At 43.3% G+C, this 20,568-nt stretch overlaps 1 protein-coding gene across 2 annotated transcripts in view; it reads right to left on the minus strand.

The window, feature by feature from the left end:
• Positions 1 to 102: 102 nt before the first annotated feature.
• The window catches only part of ME2 (malic enzyme 2), a 38,394-nt gene continuing 17,928 nt past the window's right edge, over positions 103 to 20,568 (minus strand). For both annotated transcript variants that reach the window (XM_064437977.1, XM_064437978.1), the window contains exons 3-16: positions 20,085 to 20,218; positions 18,589 to 18,738; positions 16,901 to 16,976; positions 15,736 to 15,897; positions 15,101 to 15,204; positions 14,643 to 14,752; positions 14,436 to 14,533; positions 13,281 to 13,394; positions 13,075 to 13,189; positions 11,140 to 11,282; positions 7,644 to 7,746; positions 6,972 to 7,042; positions 5,893 to 5,991; positions 103 to 5,515 (exon numbers count right to left, since the gene is read on the minus strand). In XM_064437977.1, the coding sequence (XP_064294047.1) occupies positions 5,366 to 5,515; positions 5,893 to 5,991; positions 6,972 to 7,042; positions 7,644 to 7,746; positions 11,140 to 11,282; positions 13,075 to 13,189; positions 13,281 to 13,394; positions 14,436 to 14,533; positions 14,643 to 14,752; positions 15,101 to 15,204; positions 15,736 to 15,897; positions 16,901 to 16,976; positions 18,589 to 18,738; positions 20,085 to 20,218 (1,629 nt within the window). In that variant the 3' untranslated portion in view covers positions 103 to 5,365. The remainder of the gene's footprint in view (positions 5,516 to 5,892; positions 5,992 to 6,971; positions 7,043 to 7,643; positions 7,747 to 11,139; positions 11,283 to 13,074; positions 13,190 to 13,280; positions 13,395 to 14,435; positions 14,534 to 14,642; positions 14,753 to 15,100; positions 15,205 to 15,735; positions 15,898 to 16,900; positions 16,977 to 18,588; positions 18,739 to 20,084; positions 20,219 to 20,568) is intronic.

Below are 20,568 nucleotides of genomic sequence, written 5' to 3' on the forward strand. Positions count from 1 at the left end.
CAAGGGACAAAAGGAAAAAACAACAACCCCGATGATTTAGGCAATTGCGATTCTGTATAGGTCAAGTGGTGTTTTTCCCAGAATAAAGAAAATCAAATGTAATTTAGGCAAGGGAATGCATTTTACTAAGAAAATAGAAGACCAGAACACATATTTCAATAGAGTTACAACATTATAAAGGAGAAAAAATAAAAACCCAGTCAGTTCACATTTAAATACAGTTTTAGTTTCAGCTGAGCAATGACCCTCCCAGGGAAATTCAACCCCGGAGAGATTAGGCTAAAACTATTCTTCTCACAAGCACTCCAGTAGACTTATGTTTATTTGTGTAAGGTAGATATGCTTAAGACAGAAATGAATGTAAATTATTTTGACATTTTATTTCTCGACAAACTGGCCATCTTGCTATGTTTATGCAGTCCTAAAAGTGGTTTTATTTCCATTTTCAGTAAACTACTTAAAGGATGGATAAGTCATAGTCAAAGCTCCTTAGAGAGTTCAGTTCAACCCAGCACCCACTTCACACGCAGAGAACATACACGCACGCCACAGGGTTCCTGCACCAGGAGCAAAACGTCTGATATGAGAGAGCTTTTTACATGAGCTGCAGCCATGGTCCACTGTGCCACCAGGTACCAAATTCCCCATGTACAATCTAGCTGTTAGCACATGTTCCTCCGGAGAAGGCACGAGCAAGCTGCATCCTCACCGAGTGCTGTGATTCGGGAGGCGATGGCAAGAAGCAGAGGTCTAAAGCGTGCTGAATTTTCCTCACGGTTCACCCAGAATATCTGCAGGCTTTCCGATACCACAGTAGTGTGTATTTCAGGAGTAGGTAGGTAGGTCAAGGTAGATCTGTACAGAATTAGATGTCCCTTCACTGGCGGCAACTGAACTACATTGCTCAAATTCAGCTGTCAAGTAGGTGCAATTAGAGCTTTGCTCTAGATTTTCTCCTTGCTCCAGTATTCAGCATAAAACCAGTCCATGGCTGTTACGAAACAGGATAACAGTATGCATCATCTTTAAAAGAGTCCAAAACAACAGTGGTTTTCTTAAACTCAGGAGCAGCACTTACAGCCGAGACAGAACGGGAGTCCAAACTACTGTTCTTACAGTCTGATCTGAGAGTTTCATAGGTATCTTTACCCAATTGACAGAGGTGTTCCAATCTGCACCTCTGACGTCAAGAAGACCAGGAGCAAATGAAAGACAACAACTTGGATTTACTTAGGCCCAGAGTCAGCTGAACTAAAATTCACAGTTGTAGCTGTACAATAGTGAGCTCTGCTCTCCTACAGGAATAGTCACTAAATAGGCCCACTAATGAGAAACTAAAAACCGTATAATTTATCTTTACAGATACTATCAGAGAAGTGTGACAAAAGGTTACTATACCCCCTTCCTGAAACAAACAAACAAACAAAACCCACAGTACATAGACACCTCCTACCAGAGGAAACCTGTTAAACACCGAGCTGCACTTAAGTGTCACTTTGTTTTAGGCTTGGGTAACAAACACCACATCATGAAACATCACTGTTCACAAACATAACCAAGAACTTAGGCGAGGCGTCACATTTGGGTTTTAGAATCTATCAGACACAACATTTTAATAGTCTTCCTCTACATAACAATTGCTGGCACGGGGGCATACGCTTCAGCAACATACAAACCTTTGTAACATCTTTGAACAAGAACACGCGTATTTGGTAAGAAAAGGCTGCGCTCCCTTAGCTACCCTTCTCCTCCTCCCCAAGACATTTCTATACATCGCTGCCAAGAGGCTCAGTCCTGCTTCTGTTGATTTTAAGGAAGCAAGTCTTGGACCAGTCCTGGAAAAGGCTCAGCTACTGACCTCAGAGGGAGTTTCTGATCCTCTCCCAGGTGTCCGTACATCCGGAATAGTATCCTTACAGAAGAAACATGAAAGACAGACTCCTATAACATTCGGAGGGCAAAAGTCATGAGGGCTGTGTGAACAACTAGAAAACTAGGCATCCTTCAGGTGATGGATTTTTTTAAGGAATAAGCTTAACTTAGCAGTATAAGCTTAACTTACACTATGCAGCATTACAAAACACATCCTGGTGACAACTTTTGCCCTTTGCATGCTGCGCAAGAGAATTTTCTGTATAGATAAACATCGGTAAATGCTTCTGAATAAGCCAGCAAATAGAAAAAGGCAGGTTATGTGGAATATGAAAAAGGATACTGTGGTTCCTTAGTAAGCGGCAAGATTAGCAGTCATAATTAATTCAAAGATTAATTAGACCTGAAGAATACACAAAACTGAAGATGAATGTATATGTTTTATAAAAAAAAAAAATCTGAAAAAGATGAAAAGGAGAGTGAGATGCACTTAAAACTTTGTGAGCTGACATGTTACCTGTCGCTAATGGAAAACAATGGCTATACATTAAAGGGAAAATTCCACCAAGTCTACACTGCAAGCTACAGATGATCCACAGAACCTGATTAAGCAATGTCCACAGGTACCTATGTACAGATGAAGCCTAACTGGTACCACTTAGCTGCTCTAAATGGGACAGGTTAGAGAGACACAGTCACGCCTTCTTTACTCTCGAGCTCCAACACATGCACAGACCGATCAGGGCAGGGCTGTACTGTAACTGGAGCCTTCGAGTCAGCTAAAGACTGGTTCTTCTTCACCTGTACAGTGCAATTTCCAGGAAAAATTACGCAGGAACTCGGGGAAAATCCCACTGCCAGCCAGTTCTGAACAATTCTCTTGGCATCTGCCTAAAGACAGCAGGGAGCCCCTGCCAGGAAGTGGAAGGACCGTGCTTCATGGAGCGGGTATCTTCCCTTGGCTGAATGGCAGCTGCTGCGAGTTTCCTGCGTGACAACTGCCTTCGGGAACCAAAACCACTCTTGCCCAAACCAAGACTCCTGCTGCGTGCAGGTAATGCTGTTTTCCTGAGTACTATCAATGCCCACCGATTACAAACCATGACTGTACTTCTTGCCTGAAAAAAAATAATCAGACTGAATAGATGGATGCAGATCTTTATTTTGTAAGACAGAGTTATATTTCCGGACCGATTGCCCTGCCTCTGTGATCATTCTCAGCCAGGACACAAGATCAGTGCATGGGGTATTTTTGTTACTCATCTGCCTAATTAGTGTGTCGGCAGAAGTGAGGAAGTGTGCGTTCCCAACATACTTGAATCCGATGATGCAGAACTCCACTGACACACTGCAACAGGCTAGAGTTGAATTTTCAGAAGGTAAAAAGAATTTGTACACTAAATAAATAATTTTTCACTATGATCACAAATTTAAATACAATAAAAACCAGGCATAGCAAAAATAGATGAAAAAAGCATTCTTTGTAAAAACATCATATGCGTGTGTTGGTCTTTTTTTTTTTATACATATACTTACATATACAAGTTGCAAACCACGTACGTCGCCCAACTCGGCAACGCAGCATCCCGAGCCCCCACCAGACAGCACTTTACCACAGTTTGAATAAGCAGCCTTTTCCCCACGTCACTGTTTTCTGTGTTTATATAATCAGTCTTCTTCCCTCACTCCGCTAAAGCCTTCCCAAAGCGTACTGTTCTTTTTATTTAATACATGACCATAATTTTAAAATCAGATACTAGGCAGAAAGCGACAGAGACTGTGTCCACGGGGGTACAGAGACTGTTTTCCCCGTTCTGTTTTGGACCTATTCTGCAGAGACGGCATTTTCCTGTATAAATGAGGATATAAGAGCGGTGCTTGCCACGGGGAAATCCTAAGCAAGCTTTACTTTGTCTCTTTGGATTCCGGCTTCAAGTTTGGCAGTATAGCCCTTTTACATCTACCCATTTATTTTTGTCCTTTTTTTTTTGGCCTCGATGCAGCAAGCTACGGAACAGCACATTATTTTTATTTCTGTTCCTGACATACCATTGTTCTTGTTCCAGAGCCCAGATTTAGAGAAGTCACAGACTCTAAGTATCACTCTGTGGCCTTGCCCGCTCATGTGAAGTAACGGAGGGTGCTCAAACCCGATACGATCAAAACAAAAAGGAATGCACGTTCATCTGTATCAAATGTGCAGTACTATTCGCTGCAAGAAAAAATTCTCCTTGCAATTTTTGTTTTTACATAAAAAACCTGACAAATTAAACCTGTAAATGGAGAGAGGAAGATGAAGCAATCAACTTTGAGCTTCTAAGCTGAAGAAATGAGATCTTTCGAGTCCTGTATTCAAACCGAACTGAATAAACTGGACTGAGACCACAAGAAACATGCAAACTTCTGTAAATGGGCGCGTCAATAGCTGCCTGTAACACCTTCTGTTTCAGATTCATCAGCTGCCTCTGGGGTTTTTTTTGAAGTGGCAAGTGAGTCTGCTTAGGAGGTTTTGAGCCAGCGATGTCATTAAACCATCACACACGAGTCTTTTTATGAGAACAAGGGTATGCAAGGGAGAAAACAATTTAGCTTAGAAGAAACAGAACCTTAATTCTTAATTAACAGATGAAACAGATGAAACAAAAAATCCTGTGGTACATCTTGTAAAAATCACTAAACGATTTCTATAAATTCCTTCAGATCCTTCCTTTATGTGATAGAATTTATTATGCCACAGCGTAGCTCTGTTTTTAAAAGCTATTAAGTGATTACTAGTATTTTCAGGCTTTCCAAGGATAACTTCAACTAGTTCACATTTTTCCTGATAACAGATTTCGTGCAACGATGAGAACACGAAATACAAACACTGCTGCAGATGCCACACGTGCACACCACGCTGCTCCTCAAAGCACGTTCAAAGAAATAGAGCAGCTGATGCCGCAAGGAAGTCTGGACGTGGGCATCTTTAAACGTCAGACAAATCAGAAAAGCCCATTAGACTGGTAAATTTGTCTTAAGCTGTCCTTTTTTTTTTTTTCTTAAAAATGCTCTCTGGTGATGTCACAGATAACGCAGTGTGACAACACTAGAACAATTAGAAGACTGATTATTAAAAGCAGAAATAAATCATTCTAGAAATCAACAGTGATGAGAGAGCTCTAGTTCATCATCAAATGCACGTAGCTAAAACCTCATTACTGGAATTCTTTAGTGTGGTGCCGGCTCTAAGCTAGAAATGCAATGTCATTATTTAAATTAATTTTGGAGAGCTCTCTCATTCCTGTGACGGATACCATCATCCATACAGTTTATCAGGTACTTGGGAGAGTGGGGAGAAGTCTACGTCAAGTGAGAAACAGGGTAGAAGGGGAAAAAAAAGAACAAAATGAGCAAAAATAAATTACAGGACTCGAAGATCATGATTTAAATTGGTCTGAAAAGGAATCCCTGCAGAGTAGAAGATACTGCCTGAGGAGTGTGATCTTCTGATGCATCAGTGAACCTTAGATTCAGGCCAGTCATACACATCTGGCATGAACGATTCGTATTCGTAGGTCCAAACCTTTGATCGAATGTAACGGTTCTTGTCTGCGGGTTCAGGGTAATGGAAAGCCATGTTGTTTGCGTACAAAAATTCCATAACCTGAAAAGTTAAATCACCATGCAGTTTGTGCCTTTGACAACATACGTGTAACATCCACACTTGCGCTGCTATACGTTTAGGACTCACAAACTGGATAAGGACAAACACCAAAGTCTTCTTACAATTTCTGAATGCCTTACCAGGGTTCTGAAAACTTAATTTCAGAACTCAAAGGAGCCCAAGTTTGGCCCATCGTCACTGCCAAACCGAAGCATCCAACAAACTCAAATTTTCTATAACTGTCTCCTCTTAACAGCACAAAGAACTGGGTATTTTGTGCCCGAGCAACTAATGTTCAAGGGTCACACTGTGCAATTCAGCAGGTTAACATACACTTAAAACACTTCTAAAAGTCCACTTTTATGCTTCACACTCACCTTGACAGCAATATAAATAGAAACTTCCCTGATGTTGGACAGTGGAGGATAAAGTCTTCCTTGTGCAAGTTCTTCATCAGTCAACTGTTCTGCCAATGCCTAAGTTAGAAAAACAAAGAAGTTCTATTTACTGCGTCCCAAATGGGATCAATAACAGAATCCCAGAATGGCAGGGGCTGGAAGGGCCCTCTGGAGCTCACCCCGTCCCACCCCTGCTGGAGCGGGCACCCCCAGAGCAGGGGCACAGGGCCGCGTCCAGGCGGGGGGTGAATGTCTCCAGGGAAGGGACCCCACAGCCTCTCTGGGCAGCCTGTGCCCCTGCTCTGGCACCCGCACAGCACAGGGGTTTTATCTCATGTTTAGGTGGAACTTCCCGTGTTCCAGCTTGTGCCCGTTGTCCCTTGGCCTGTCATTGGCCACTGTTGACATACTAAAACACCTGAGAGAAACAAATTGCAGTGTTCTTGCTACCAGAGTGCTCCCAAAGCTCTAGCATAAGGCAGTCAACGTCTCAAAATTTCAAAGACTAACTCTGCGATCCGTGCCCACATCAGCAAATTCTGCTTGGAAGAGTTTAGCAAAATAAGATCCTATTTTTTTGGAGGCCAAACTACTCGTAACTATGGAAGTTGTAAGAGTGCAACATGCCTGCAGGACTGCCCATGTGTTTGGCCAGTCGATTCACTGGCTACTCCGATGTGGCAGGTGCTCCTGCTCCAGAGCGGAAAGGCAGGAGAGGATGGGCATCCCTGACCACACCGCCAGCTGTGGAACCCGGCGCGGGGCGGGAGGAGGAGGCAGGCCTGCTGCCAGACCTACTGGGCCAGGAGACAATTTACACATGGTCCAGATTTCCTATTTGGGTATTTGGTTTCTGGATGAAAAAATTAGAACTGCAGTGGAAGCTGATACTTTTCACAATTCTGTTTGATCAAAATCCATTTTCTTTCCATTGGGGAGGGACAAAACCAACAGAAATCAAACAGGAAACCACAGAGTTTCTGCAAGATTTGAGAAATTGCCCATCACGTCATCCACCATCAGGTCAGAAGGACAGCCTACTCTGCTTCCACACTTACCTTAGCAGCCTCTAGGAAAACCTTATCACTAATATGTCGAACACTGCTGAGGATCACAGCGAGAGCCACGCCTACAATAAAATTATTGCCAATTAGGGCCACATCATTTTAAAATACGCAGCCTGCTGCCCAGAAGCTGCAAGTCATCTAGAATGTTATTTTTAAAAGTCTTCCCATAGCTTTCTACACACATTCGCAAAACTATTACCGTGTGTGCTAGTCATTTACCATAATAGGTGGCTTTTGACAAGGGCTTGGAGCTTAGCAGCTCAGGGAGAGGAAGGGGAAGGCAGAGAAATAGCCCTTGTGCTTTTTTTGTACCCTCACCCATGTACTTCAAGAGGAACATATTGACACTTATCTTCTCCTCCCCCCCAAAATAAGCAGGAGAGCCCATAATGCAGCAGCTTTCGAAGCCTTTAATAACACCTTTTCATTTTCTTAGAAATATCCAGTTGGCTGAGCTCACGGTGTACATGTTGCATACGTAGCTGCACATGCCTAACATCCATCCTTAACTGATTTATTCTTCTGATTGAGTTCTCCGCTTTAGATGCTGGTAACACCTCTTCATGTTGCTTCACTAACTGTGCCTAGTGTAGCAAGGGAACCCAAGAAGAGGTGCTAATAGCCTAGTCTTAAAGATCAAAAGAAGATAAATGTATTTGTTACCTGGAAAAATATAAGCATTGTTTCCTTGGCCTGGTTTGAAGGTTCTTCCATCTTTCAGAGTCACCAGGTCGAAGGGACTGCCACTGGCAAACAAGCAACGGCCCTGTTAAATAGAGGAATAATCACAGTCAGGCAGCTTCTAAAGAGCCAACAGCATGGAGCAATACAGCTATTATGAAATACAGGGACACCTGTAGCTCCCAGTCAGCTCTAGGACTGAGTGAGGAAGGTACTCGAGCACCAGGCAAATGCAAAAAGGCAAACGGCCCTACTGAATGCATCCAGATTCAAGCACGTACGTGGATCCCTTGCTGACTCAATTTCTACAGTCCCAGAATGACAACAACCGAACCCACCCTTTCCAGTAGAGCCTGGGAGAGGTACAAGGATCAGTAAGCATCTGCATGTTTCTGCAGCAAACATCTGGAAAGCAAGAGGCAAGCATACGCACTGAAATGTGCAGCTTCCTAAGGAACGGAAGCAATCTATTTATTTTAGCATTCGTTGTTCTTTAAGACAGCAGTGACTTAGAGGAACTACTCACACACAAAATAAAATACTTGTGCGTTAACCATAACCATGTATCAGAAACCACGGCCACAAGCCAGGACCCACCACTGCAGGAACTGTCCAGGGACAGCTGAATAACGGCAACTTCCAAAAGGAAACAGAAGTACAGTAATAAAAGGTGTCTTGTTTACTGATGGGTGCGAGGGTGAAGGGAGAGACTGCTTTATCACACTTTCATTGCTGAGACCTCTGAGAGCAGTGAATAATGCAGTTTGCTTATCCTTCCTTTGAAAAGGATTTGAATCAGCACAAAATATTAAAGCAAATACAGAGTTTGGATTGTGAAATACACCCTCCAGATAAATGACCCTTTCCTCAAGCAGTAAAACCCTTGTAAGCAAAAGATCTTGACTTTCTTTTGAGTAACAGGTTTAATAACATTGCTTTAAAATATTTAAGGCTCCCCAGGACCACTGCATTTGAGAACAAATTACCAAAGCAGCTGAAGACTCGGGAACTATGTTTGAATGTTAGGGCATACCCATGACAGCAGCCTTTTTTTGTAGGGAGCAAAAGATATGGATGCATTTGAGGACAGGACCAAAAGACAATGAAAATTAAAAGACACCAAAAGCCCACACAATACACAGTGGCAGAGGGCACTACAGCATCGTCAGGCTTTTACAGGTGCCATCTAGTGGAAAAAGAATAAGGAATAAGAGGTTAGTGATGATATACTTCGTTTCCTTACTGATTTCCTAGTTCAGATTTCACACCAGCCAGCATTAGGCTATTCCCAAGGCCAGGAGACACGTGGGGCTGATAACTCTGATCCTTAATTGCCTGACAAACTTTGTTAGTTAAATGACAAAGTAAGTAAAGTCGGAGTGGATTTTCTATGTAATTACTGTATCTCGAAAGGAAAAATATGACACATTTGAAGGGCAAACTATGGGTAAACTGAGTATATTTCAGAGAACTAAAGAGGATTGTAAAAACAAACATTAGAGATGGAGAAAAGTCTAAAGAGCCAGAAACATTATAAAAATTTATTAATAAGGACTGGAACACAATTACACACGTTCATTTACTGACCAGTAATATTTAGTTGTCCAAATAACATGTCTATAAATAATACCTTATAGAAAAACATAAATAAAAGGATATATGGATCCAAAACAGGAAAAAACCAAAGATCCTCTCTCTATTTGGCACAACGTTTTCAAATAGCGCTATGCTCACACAGCTGCTTCAGTGAAGGCACGTTACCACACCTGAATCTAACCAGCACTGCCTTGCTTCTGCGTCTGACAGCGACAGCTACCCCGAGGCCCAGCTCCCTGGGACTCAACACGCAGCTGCGGGGAACAAGTGAGCCTCTTCCCTTAAAACATCTATGGCCCTGTTGATACGCTATAAAAAGTGCAAGCAAAAATTAGGCTGGTTCTCCCTCTGATAGTGCTGCTGGCCTCCTTCAGCCATCAGAGATGCCAGTAGTTTTTACATTTATCTATGCCAGCTAAAGGCTTGGCTGTATAACTAATTCCTGTTTACTTTCTATGGAAGATATTGGAATTTAATTCTGTATACTGAAACACTGCCCAGCTCACTGTTCTGGCTAATGCAAGACATCTGATAGATATTAAACCATCTTCATTTAAAAGGATTCTCACTTACTATTAAAAGCTAAGGTCTAGATTTTGCCCAGAGGCTGTTATTCCTGCCTAGGGCTCACTCCGGACCTGCAAATCTCTGCAGCAAGAGCTCCCTCTGAGCTGATGGGGCCAGTAACATGGAAGAGAATCTGGGTGCCAACTGGAGACGATGGAGTTCTACCCTTCCCCGTGTGAAGCTAACACCGCTGAGGCTATAATGCGGGAAACTGAGCCACACTAACAGTGGAAGTAAGGAGTTCACAGTTCTGCATCAAGAAACAAGGAAAGGTCGCCACCCACTCATTTTCACACAAGTCACTTGATTCAGGACTGTATTAAAACAAAAAAAAAGAAAAACAAAGAAAAGGGAAAAAAATAAAGGTCTTTTCATGAAGTCTGCAGGCAGGCCCTCTGGACAGGGGAGAGATCCCAGTGAGCGGGAATCTACAACGTCAAGGAAAGGCATTACCATCCAGTTCAAAGCGTTAAAGCTAGGGCTCTGTCTACCTGATGCTCCCTTGCCCCACCTCCTTCCCCTCAGGCTCTCTTCAAAGGTAATTAGTTTTATATAGAAGTTGTGCAGAAGGATAAAAGACTTGCTTCATGAAGGCAAAACCAAGGTCTGGATGCACTGGTGATAGAGTTATTAAAAAATCCACTGCAAAACCCCAACCTCCAACCGTCCCCAAGCACCCCACAAGTGTGATGGTAACGGTGCAGAATGAGGCGAGTTCATTCTTGGTTCCCTCCTTTCAAGGCCAGCATAGGAGACACAGACGTTGCTAGAGGGGAACGTGAGGACAGAGGGCCACCACAGACTCCTGCACTGGAAGCAGAGGTGTTCCCATGCTACTGATACGAGTTCTGACCTACAGATACTAGGAAGCGCCTGAGCGCAAAGCAGAATGCCGGGATTGCTGCAAGGACGTTACCTGCTTTAAGGACTTCACTCACCACGTGGCAGACATTACCTTTTAAAGGTTCCACCTGGTATCTTTTACAACGTTAACATAAGATGTTTCTTTAAAATAATTAAAAAGCGTGGTGGGAAACAGTTAATTGATCAAAGCTATGAAACAGTACCTAGAGGTCATTCTTTTAAAGAGTAATAAGATTTAGGTTATTTTAGGCTTTGCAAAATGTCTGTCTTTAAAAATGAAGACTTTTTCTTCAAATCACCTCCATTTCCTTTTGCCAGAAGACAGATCTGTATTATTATATCAGTAAATCCAAGTAATGCTAAAATAACCTGAGTTCTTGCATTCTGACACTCAGTACTGCTAGTTCTGTCACTAAGTGCCAACAAGTCAACATTTCTAAGCATTACATACCTCTGTTAATGTATATGCTTCCTCTGCTGTGCATTCAGCTTTCACTGTAGGGTTACTTAGTGCAAATATTATGGGTCGCTCATTGATAGAGGCCATGGCTTTGATCACGTCCTCAGAGAAGAGCCGCCCAGCCCCTGCAACTCCTGAAGCAAATGGAAACACATGAAAATAGGATCAATACTTGACTGCCTCAGGGTAGATGACACCAACTGTAGATTAAGTTCACGTCACCCCTGAAGTCTCCCACTCAGAGCAAAGCATCGCAGGCTTTTCTAGAAGCAGGAGATGGAAACCAGGCACTGCTAGGTTAGTGGCTGCTCAAAATTCTCATTTTCACAGGAACATCTAATTAATGTGTTCCAAAAGCCTATTTTACATGATTTTTTGTATTGATCTGTGTAAAGGAGACTTATCGCTGCCCTGAATAAGCAAGTGAAAACTCCAAGTTCTTCACAGATGATTCATCCTAGCTGGATGTTAACTGGGCGGTCAGCCCTTTGATACTGGTATTTCTGACCACACCCAAACACATAGGTACAGTCACATAAAAATGGCGTACATTTGCACACAAGCTACAAATTTCAGGGTAGCTGCTCAGCCAAAAACCTTTTCTTTTCCAAATAAATCACGTGAGAAGAAAATTGCAAAGCTGGACCAGGAAATACCTGTAATCCCATCTGACCTCTGCAGACAGCCACAGTTATAAATCAATAGCTACATATGTCAGTGACCTAACAGGTGGTGGTGATCTGCAGTATGAAATAGCTCCTTCGAGCCATGCTGCTGGCAGATTCTGGCCAGAGAAGCTGACTAGGGGAAGGAAGGTCAGAAAAAAATGTGTTACTCAAAGTTAGGGAACTACTGTAAAGCAGAAAATCTGTTTGTGACTGCTGTCTCCCCTGCTGCTGGTGTAGGGAATGTGTCTGGGAAAAAGGTGGTATTTTTGTCTTCCTGACCCTTAGTGCCCTTCATTCTGGTTTCAGTTCACTGTGACCATGCAGCCCTTGAGAATACGCTCAGAGTTTTCTAAGAAAGGTACAAGAGCAGCTGCTAGAGGAAGCAGTTAACAGGGACACAAGATCTTTAACATCTTTGTCAATGGTCTGGATGAGGGGATCAAGTGCACCCTCAGTAAGTTTGCAGATGACACCGATTTGGGCAAGAGTGTGATCTGCTCGAGGGCAGGAAGGCTCTGCAGGGAGACCTGGACAGGCTGGATCGATGGGCCGAGGCCAGTTGTGTGAGGTTTAACAAGGCCAAGTGCCGGGTCCTGCCCTGGGGTCACACCAACCCCAGGCAGCGCCCCAGGCCTGGGGCAGAGGGGCTGGGAAGTGCCCGGCGGAGAAGGCCCTGGGGGTGCTGGCTGACAGCCGGCTGGGCATGAGCCAGCAGTGCCCGGGTGGCCAAGGAGGCCACCAGCCCCCGGGCTTGTGTCAGCACTGGTGTGGCCAGCAGGAGCCGGGCAGGGATGGGGCCCCTGTGCTCGGCCCTGGGGAGGCCCCACCTCGAATGCTGGGCTCAGGTTTGGGCCCCTCGGGACAAGAAGGGCCTGGAGGGGCTGGAGCGTGTCCAGAGAAGGGCAGCGGGGCTGGGGCAGGGTCTGGAGCACAAGTGTGCTGGGGGGCAGCTGGGGGAGCTGGGGGGGTTTAGCCTGGAGAAGAGGGGGCTGAGGGGAGCCCTTCTCGCTCTCTGCAGCTGCCTGAGAGGGGCTGGAGTGAGGGGGGGGCTGGTCTCTGCTCCCAGGTCACTCAGGATGCACTGAGTGCTAACCTGCAGCTCAGTGTATTTTCAAGCAGAAAATTGACCTCACATTTTCATCTTATTTACACCAGCAGAAATACAGATCACTGTCACCAACCTCCTTGGAGCCACATTAGCAAATTAAATACAGCAAATAACCAAATGATGGAAACACAGAAACAAGAATAACCTTACCAATGATAGCTGAAGGCCGAAGTACATTCACTGCCTCTACAAATGTCTTTGGTATCTGCTCTGGAGCCTGATGCATAAATGGTTCTTGATTGGAATCTACCTTTTGTTCTCGGCCCTATAGATAACAAGTTGATTCTTTTTGTGAGAAGGACATGGAAAGCACTGACCATCTTATTGTGGTATTTCAAGGCATGGCGCACACCTACCTGAACCAGCAAACCATATTTGTCAAACATCCATATCCTCCTGTAGGCTTCCTCAGCAGAAACACCGCTTTCCATCATAGCCATAACAATGAGGTTTGCAATTCCCAGGGCGGCCTTGTAGATAAGACGACTTTGATTAACAAGTCACAGAAGAGGTCTCTCTTTACAAACATCACCCTGTTCTACACCACCACAAAAATAATTCACTGAGTCAGCTCTGAAACAGAAGCATTGTTTGCACAGATGGGGACAGACTCCTGGGATCAACAGCATCATGTCTTCAGGCCAAAGGGAGGCAGCTCCCCTGGGTACCGTGCCCCCAGGCCTGTACCAGTTTAGCCGCCACAATAAAGCAGCCCAACCAGACAATAAGAACGAGTTAATGCTGCAGCCTTCCTGTCAAGAAACCACGGCGTAGCGTTTTGTGCCCAGCTGCTTTCTGAATATCCCTCTGCTCCCGCTGCCTGTCATAAGGGCCTTGCAGGCAGAGGGCAGAAAGTGGATGCTGGCAGTGCTTCCCTCTACATGCCCTCTCTTGGCTTGCTGTACGCGCTGCTAAGTCTGGCAGGACAAAGAAGGTAGAGGGAAGAGCAGAGCAGGGTTCATTGCTCAGGCAACAACACAACATCGGCCAATTATTGCAATCTGGACCTTTCCCAGCTGGAGAAATTTTCAGCTAATTAAGTTATTTTGTCAGCGCCATAGAAGCAATTTTGCTGATATACCAGGAAGCACGGTGCTGGTCCTGACACTGCTGCCCCAGTAACTAACTGGTCTGCTGCAAACAGCAGACTTACCTTGCTAAGAAAACCACCATGTACTTTTCTCCAATGCTATAAAAATTAACAAGATGCCCTAACTCCCTTTCTTACAAAATCATAATTTTATGGTAAATCCCCCTTCAATTACATGCAAATCCCTGATGCTTTTTTCAAGTCCATGTAAGAATGTGAAAAACCTGAGTCCTTGCAAATGTTAAACACCTTTCAAACAGTCATCTTTAAGCAGGTAGTCCCTCCTGTTAATTATTTCAGTTGGCCTTATAGAAAAAGTTCTGCACTGGAATTGCGAGAATGGGAATCCCCACAAGTCCCACAGAACCAGAAAATAGACAGTTAAATCTCTTGTTGCTGTAGAGCCCTTTAAAGGACTCACCTCTCCTGCTCCAAGGAACAGCACTTTCTGCTCTGCAAGTGGTGTACCGGTGGCTTTCTGTGCTGCCAGCAGTCCTGCCAAGGCCACCGAAGCTGTCCCTGTAAAGACAGTACAAATCTAAGGTGAGCTGAACAGACCTACGTGGCAGATTATGTTTTTAGGCAAAGTTGCTGCATATACATTAAGGGACATAAAAAAAGGGTGTACCTTGAATATCATCGTTAAAGGTACAATATTTCTCTCTGTATTTTCTTAAAAACCGAAAAGCATTGTGGTTTCCGAAGTCTTCAAATTGGATAAGTGTGTTCTGGCCATACCTACAGAACATAGCAAATATTCCTGTCACTAGACACATTAAGAAACAATCCTTTTAAAACAAACCCTGCACGTAATCAATTATCTTTGGAAAGAGGATGTCCTCAGGCCTTTCACTGCTTAAAACAGTTCCATCTCCATTCTGTGCGTATTTAACATAACTACAAGGAGCGTGTTCCAGGTCACAGAGAAAATCACTACAGAGCCAGAAATACAGCCACATCTCTTGACTTTTAGCCCTGTCCTTACTCTTCAATGGCTGTTTGAAGGACAGTGTGTTATGGGGTTTGGTTTTTTTTTTTGCCAGCAATTTTGGCCGTACTTCTGTGCAGAATATTCCATGTCCTTACCTGTCTGTAATGGCCTCCATAAATTCATCAATTAGGTCATCATAGACTTGTGAGCGATCCCTTTTTTGGTACAGGCCCATATAAAATGGATCTTTTAAGAGTGTCTGAAAAAGAAGAAATTAAAAGACAGCAGCAGGATGAATCACTTCCTCAATATACACTTTCCAGAGGTCACAGTATCACATCTCACACCAAAGATACAGCATTTATGTAGCCACTGTAAGTGCCTCCAGCCTGTATGAATGTTCAGTAATTTCAGCTGGCACTTGAGGTTGGTGATGGCTGCTTTTAAAATGGAACAAATCAATACTGTGAACAATAAACCGCTTTGATAAATCCAATTCACAATTCCAGCTTCTTCAAGTCAGGTCAACCTGACTGTCTGCTTTACAGGGTTCCAGCATTCAAGTGACTTCCAAATGCACCATTTCACTGACAAATTAACTGGTGTTTTTCAATCACCGATATGTAACTATATAGTGAATTCCAAACCAGTTACCCTTACATAAAATATTTGGTTTCATCTTAAATAAAAGTGCTCAAATCAAAATCTTCTCTTATAGTACTAAATACTCGTAAATAAATACTTCTCATATGGATAACACTTATGGCAGGCAAAGTTCAGTCAAACTCACTGTATTATCAGTTCCAACGTCGATGCACACAGGCAAGCATTTATCTGGATGTATTCCTGCACAGGCTGTATACAAACACAGTTTTCCTACTGGAATTCCCATCCCATAAACACCTAGGTCTCCAAGACCCAATATTCTTTCTCCATCAGTGACGACAACGGCCTGAAAACAAAAGCAGGCGAAATTCTATATGATCACTGAAATTTATAAAGCTTAGAGCAATACCAGTGTGGTTTTTGCCAGGCAAAAATTCAGGTGTATGAATCATAGAACCATGGAATGCCCTGAGTTGGAAGGGACCCACAAGGATCTTCAAATCCAGCTCTTGTCCCTGCACAGGACAACCCCAAATTCACACCGTGTCTCTGAGGGCCTTGTCCAAGCGCTTCTGGAATATCGCCAGGCTGGCGCCGTGATGCCTCCCTGGGGAGCCTGTTCCGGGGCTCCACCACCCTCTGGGGGAAGAACCTTTTCCTAATATCTTCAATATTAGGAAATATGTTTGCACAGTCTATCAAAGAATAGATTACAAGGAATATTTTACTGGAAGCAACAATGCTTCATGTTAGAATCTGCTATGCTCCTTTTTCTTTGCTGAAATCTACTGGCCAAATCTTTGAAAGCTTCATGGGAAGGATCCAAGCTGCCATGTGGAACCGCAGCTTGTAACTTGAGTTTATGATTTCCACTTGTAAATCCTCCAGACATCAAGAAGTTTGTATAAGTATTGTTCACCTCATCTCCCCTTGTGGTTCTCGACCCAGCTGAGTCATACAGGATTTAATGGCAAAATCTGGGCCTCCCAACTACCACTTCTGTGTCTTAATCCAAGGACAAGATCACCTCTCCTACTGCTATGTAACACAGTAAGACACAGCAGTGCATCCCCCAACACCCCCCAAAAAGTAGAATAATGAAGTAAAATAAAAAGTTTGGCAAGTCTAGTTCTCATCATCACTGTTTACTCAAACCATAAACCTCATATTTAAGATAAAACACTGCTCTTCAAGTTACCCATTAGCTTCATTAGCTGTATTTTGCCGTCTTCGTCAAACACCCAAGGATGTGTTAATATATACATTTCCATCAAATACTAACAAATTTTAAGCAGCTCAACTTAGATTAAATAACAACTAGAAAAAAAATTATACAGTTAAGGTAGTACCTTAACGTCGTTCTCTGGCCAGTTGTTCACAATTGACCTTATATGGCCTCTGTCTGAGATAGAAATAAACAACCCTCTGAAATAAAAAACATAAAGCAGAAATATTTTATAGGTGGCAAATAGAAATTTCACCTTGATTTGTGAAACTATATGTCAAACAGTACAATTTTCTTAAAATTGGAAGCGTTGTAATCACTGACATACATCACTCAAAGGACAATTTCTAATACATAAGTCTATTTGGCTACTTTTGACACTCTAAAATAAGGGTACAGAGAAAATACTTTTCATGATGCTACCTACGTTTTACACTGCTACAGATATTCACCTTTAATACTCCTCTAGGGCAAAACATGATCTACACTTGCCTGTAAGGACATGAGAAGGGAACATGATCCTAAGCCTGGCTTTACCTTAGTGAATCTCTGTTCATGACATACACAAGGTGAGGGGAGGGAAAAGAAAGGAAAAAGACAGGGACTGTGCTTACTGTCTTCTCCAAGCCCAGGAGGGACAGTGCTTCCCACTGAGTCCTCCTCTGTGGGAACATGGGAGGGGAGGCAGAGGAGCAGAGGTGAAGAGAAGGGTCTATCTCTTCTGCTCTAGCAAGCCCTGTGTGGTTAGGAGGAAAGGGGGCAAGAAAAGCTTGGCAGAGGTGGCATCAGAAATTACCAACACTTGGAAAGCTCTGGTTCTAGGAAAGAAAGGGGCATACCCTGAGTTCCAGTCCACGCTGTTGTTTCTTGTACAGACAACTTCTAGAGGGGGACAGTTTTCAAATCAGTCTATAATACATACAGAGATGTGAAAGAGGAAAGGAAGCATGTGAAAACTAAGAGTACATCTTTCACATCTCCAGATCAGGAGCAAAACCATGAGTTTGTCACTGTCTTTATCACAGCAGCTGCACTATGCAGCCGAGTCCTCGTGGCAGCGAAGGATTCGCCCTTCCTCCACACAGCACTAAAGCCCTCAAGCGAGAGGGCTCTAGAAATACACTTTGAATTGGAGTGAGAGTAGCATGGAAATGAGCTGAAATGACTGCCAGTCTGAACGGGTTTCCTCAAAGCAGAGCTAATAACCTGAATGGTTGTTCTGAAGTCACTGCTGAACCCAAAACAGATCCCAGCCAAGTGCATTTATTGTGTCGGAATAACTGAAAACTGACTGCTAGTAGCAGAGCTTTAATACAGGCACTATCTGCACCCAGCGGAGTCTGCTAAGCCACCACTTATCAAGCCTCTCCTTGTCTGCTTTGCCAACATCTCTCCTCAGACTGAGATCTCTCCCTGGCCTCTGCTCCTGCACCACAGATGTCACGCTGTGCTGCTCTGCAGAGCATTGTGAGAATCTCTCCAGCACTGCGACCCTTTGCCACCAGCAGGTACATGTTGGTCAAGGCTTTGATTCTACCGGGACCATGGTTAGGCTTAGCTTTCTCCGGCAAATCTGCTGTAAGGGTGTGCATGCACTCGTGTTCCTGCCTCTCTGCGCACGCTGCGTGCCCGGGTGCATTTAACGGTGACCTACCCCTCCCGAGCAGAGGGGTACCTTCACCGCTCTGAATTGGCACAACTCTTGCATAGCTGAATCCAAATGAAAATGAAATAAAACGTTTCCAAACCTCAGGCAAGTATACAGAGAAAACAATAACAAAAGTAGCAGGAATATACATTTATTATTCTTACTTTGGTCTTCGGAAGATGTGTCCATACTGGGTGCAGGCAAGGCCTACTGTTGGTGTGTATACAATTGGCATTAACCGCTCAATATCATCTTGTAATACCCTATAGAATAACTTTTCATTTCTCTCTTGGATTCCCATTATGTAGATATACCTGAAATCAAGCAAAAGAAAAAGAAAAACCTCTTAGTGTTTCATATTTATGCTTATTTAAGACAACGTGAAAAATGTCAAAGCGAAAACCAAACTTGCTTCTCATTATTTCTTCGTCAAATTCCTGCTTCTACTCTAGTCGGGCTTTCAGCACTAAAAAGAAGTTGGAAAAGATAGAGTAGCAGTACTAAAAAGCTGAAATAAAAATACTGGATGTGGCATACCATGCATGCTAACAGCTTAACGCACAAACATGCACCGCGATCAAAGATAACCCATGGATTTATTACAGGATGCAGCTGGGAGTCTCATTACTGTTAAAGAAGAACGAACTTATCGGTGAAAGAGTTTGTCATCCAAAAAAGGTTAGGTCCTGACAATAAGGTTCGTGTTAATCTTAACATCGACAGAGTTGTAAAACAAATTAACTCCTAACAAACAGTTCATTTTGAAGGACTTACCTATGTGCGTAAATTAAACCTGCATTTTTGCAAATTTACCTACCAATCTACCGCGTATCGATTCACATTCAGTCTTGCTGACCAGACAACACACAGATAATGAATTAGCCATTTGTCTTAGGCTACAGAAACCAGGCACTTTGCCAATACAGATGACATGACTGTTTCAGATCAGCAACGGACATGATGTGGATTTAAAAGTCATCTTTCGGTTTTCACGAGAACAAAAGAGTTTTGATGTGGTCCAGTAAACCTCAAACCATTCCAGCGCTCCTCTTGCTTTTAGGAGACTGCATATTTTTACATGTAGATACACATAGGCTTATATGAAACCAGTAACAGGATGCTAGAAACATGCCATTCTAAAAGAAATAAATAAAAATCCTTCCCCTTTTTTTCACCAAACCAGTGGGTTAAACAACAAAAAAAAAAGACTGATGTAAAAAAAAAAAAGCCCATTATGAGACTCAAAATTCCAACCCTATAATTCCTTTCTAGCAGTTACTACTGTATATGATAAACAGTTTTTCATACCTAATTATCAAACCCACTCCTTCATTCTCACAGATTTTTCTAGTACGCACTCGCTGCCCTCTTCCCTCCCTCCAATAGTCCTGCGCTCTAACAAGCTGCCACCCAAATTTTATATATTACAGAAATACATATTACGACTACGGTATGTAAGAGAAAAAGCTCCCCAACCTCATTTAGCCGCATCATGAATACATGATCGATCAAAGCAGTTTTCTGTGCAAAAGTGAAAATAGCCTCCAACAAGTGAAAAGCCCAGTGGAGGCACAGAAACCTTGCCTGGTTACTCCCATGAAATATTTTACAGCCATTTCAATTTACTTGCATGACAAAACAAGGCCAGAGGAGCGCTTACTTTTCCAAGGGGTCAGTCATTTTTGCCAAATTCTTATGGAAGCGTAAGGCTTGAATGTCTTGTGTCTCTATTTTAGGAGGTAGGAGTCCTTGCAACCCAAGCATCTGTCGTTCATGTAATGTAAAGGCCATACCCTGAAAACAAGAGAGGTTAGAAATAATTAGCAGTTCTTCCTCCAGCATTTCTATTTATAATGTCTTTCTATTTGCCATTTCGGACTATCCGCTGCATCCATTTCTCATGGCAGGTGCCACAGAGGCAGGGTTTGGATATAGTTGCCTCTGCTGGAGTTCTCATCCTCTCCTCATCCCGGCTGACCACAGTTTTTCCACGTCTCTGAGACCACATGGTACCTTTGCCAGATGTAATTTTCCTCTGTGAAACCGGAGAATAACCGGGAGATCCCACTGCAGGCAGGCTGAGGTTTAAAAGTAAAATAACAGTTGCTTCTTGAATTGTTTCATAGGAACATAAGGCTGACCAG

Source organism: Phalacrocorax carbo, chromosome Z, assembly GCF_963921805.1.
Source record: "Phalacrocorax carbo chromosome Z, bPhaCar2.1, whole genome shotgun sequence".
NCBI lineage: Eukaryota > Metazoa > Chordata > Aves > Suliformes > Phalacrocoracidae > Phalacrocorax > Phalacrocorax carbo.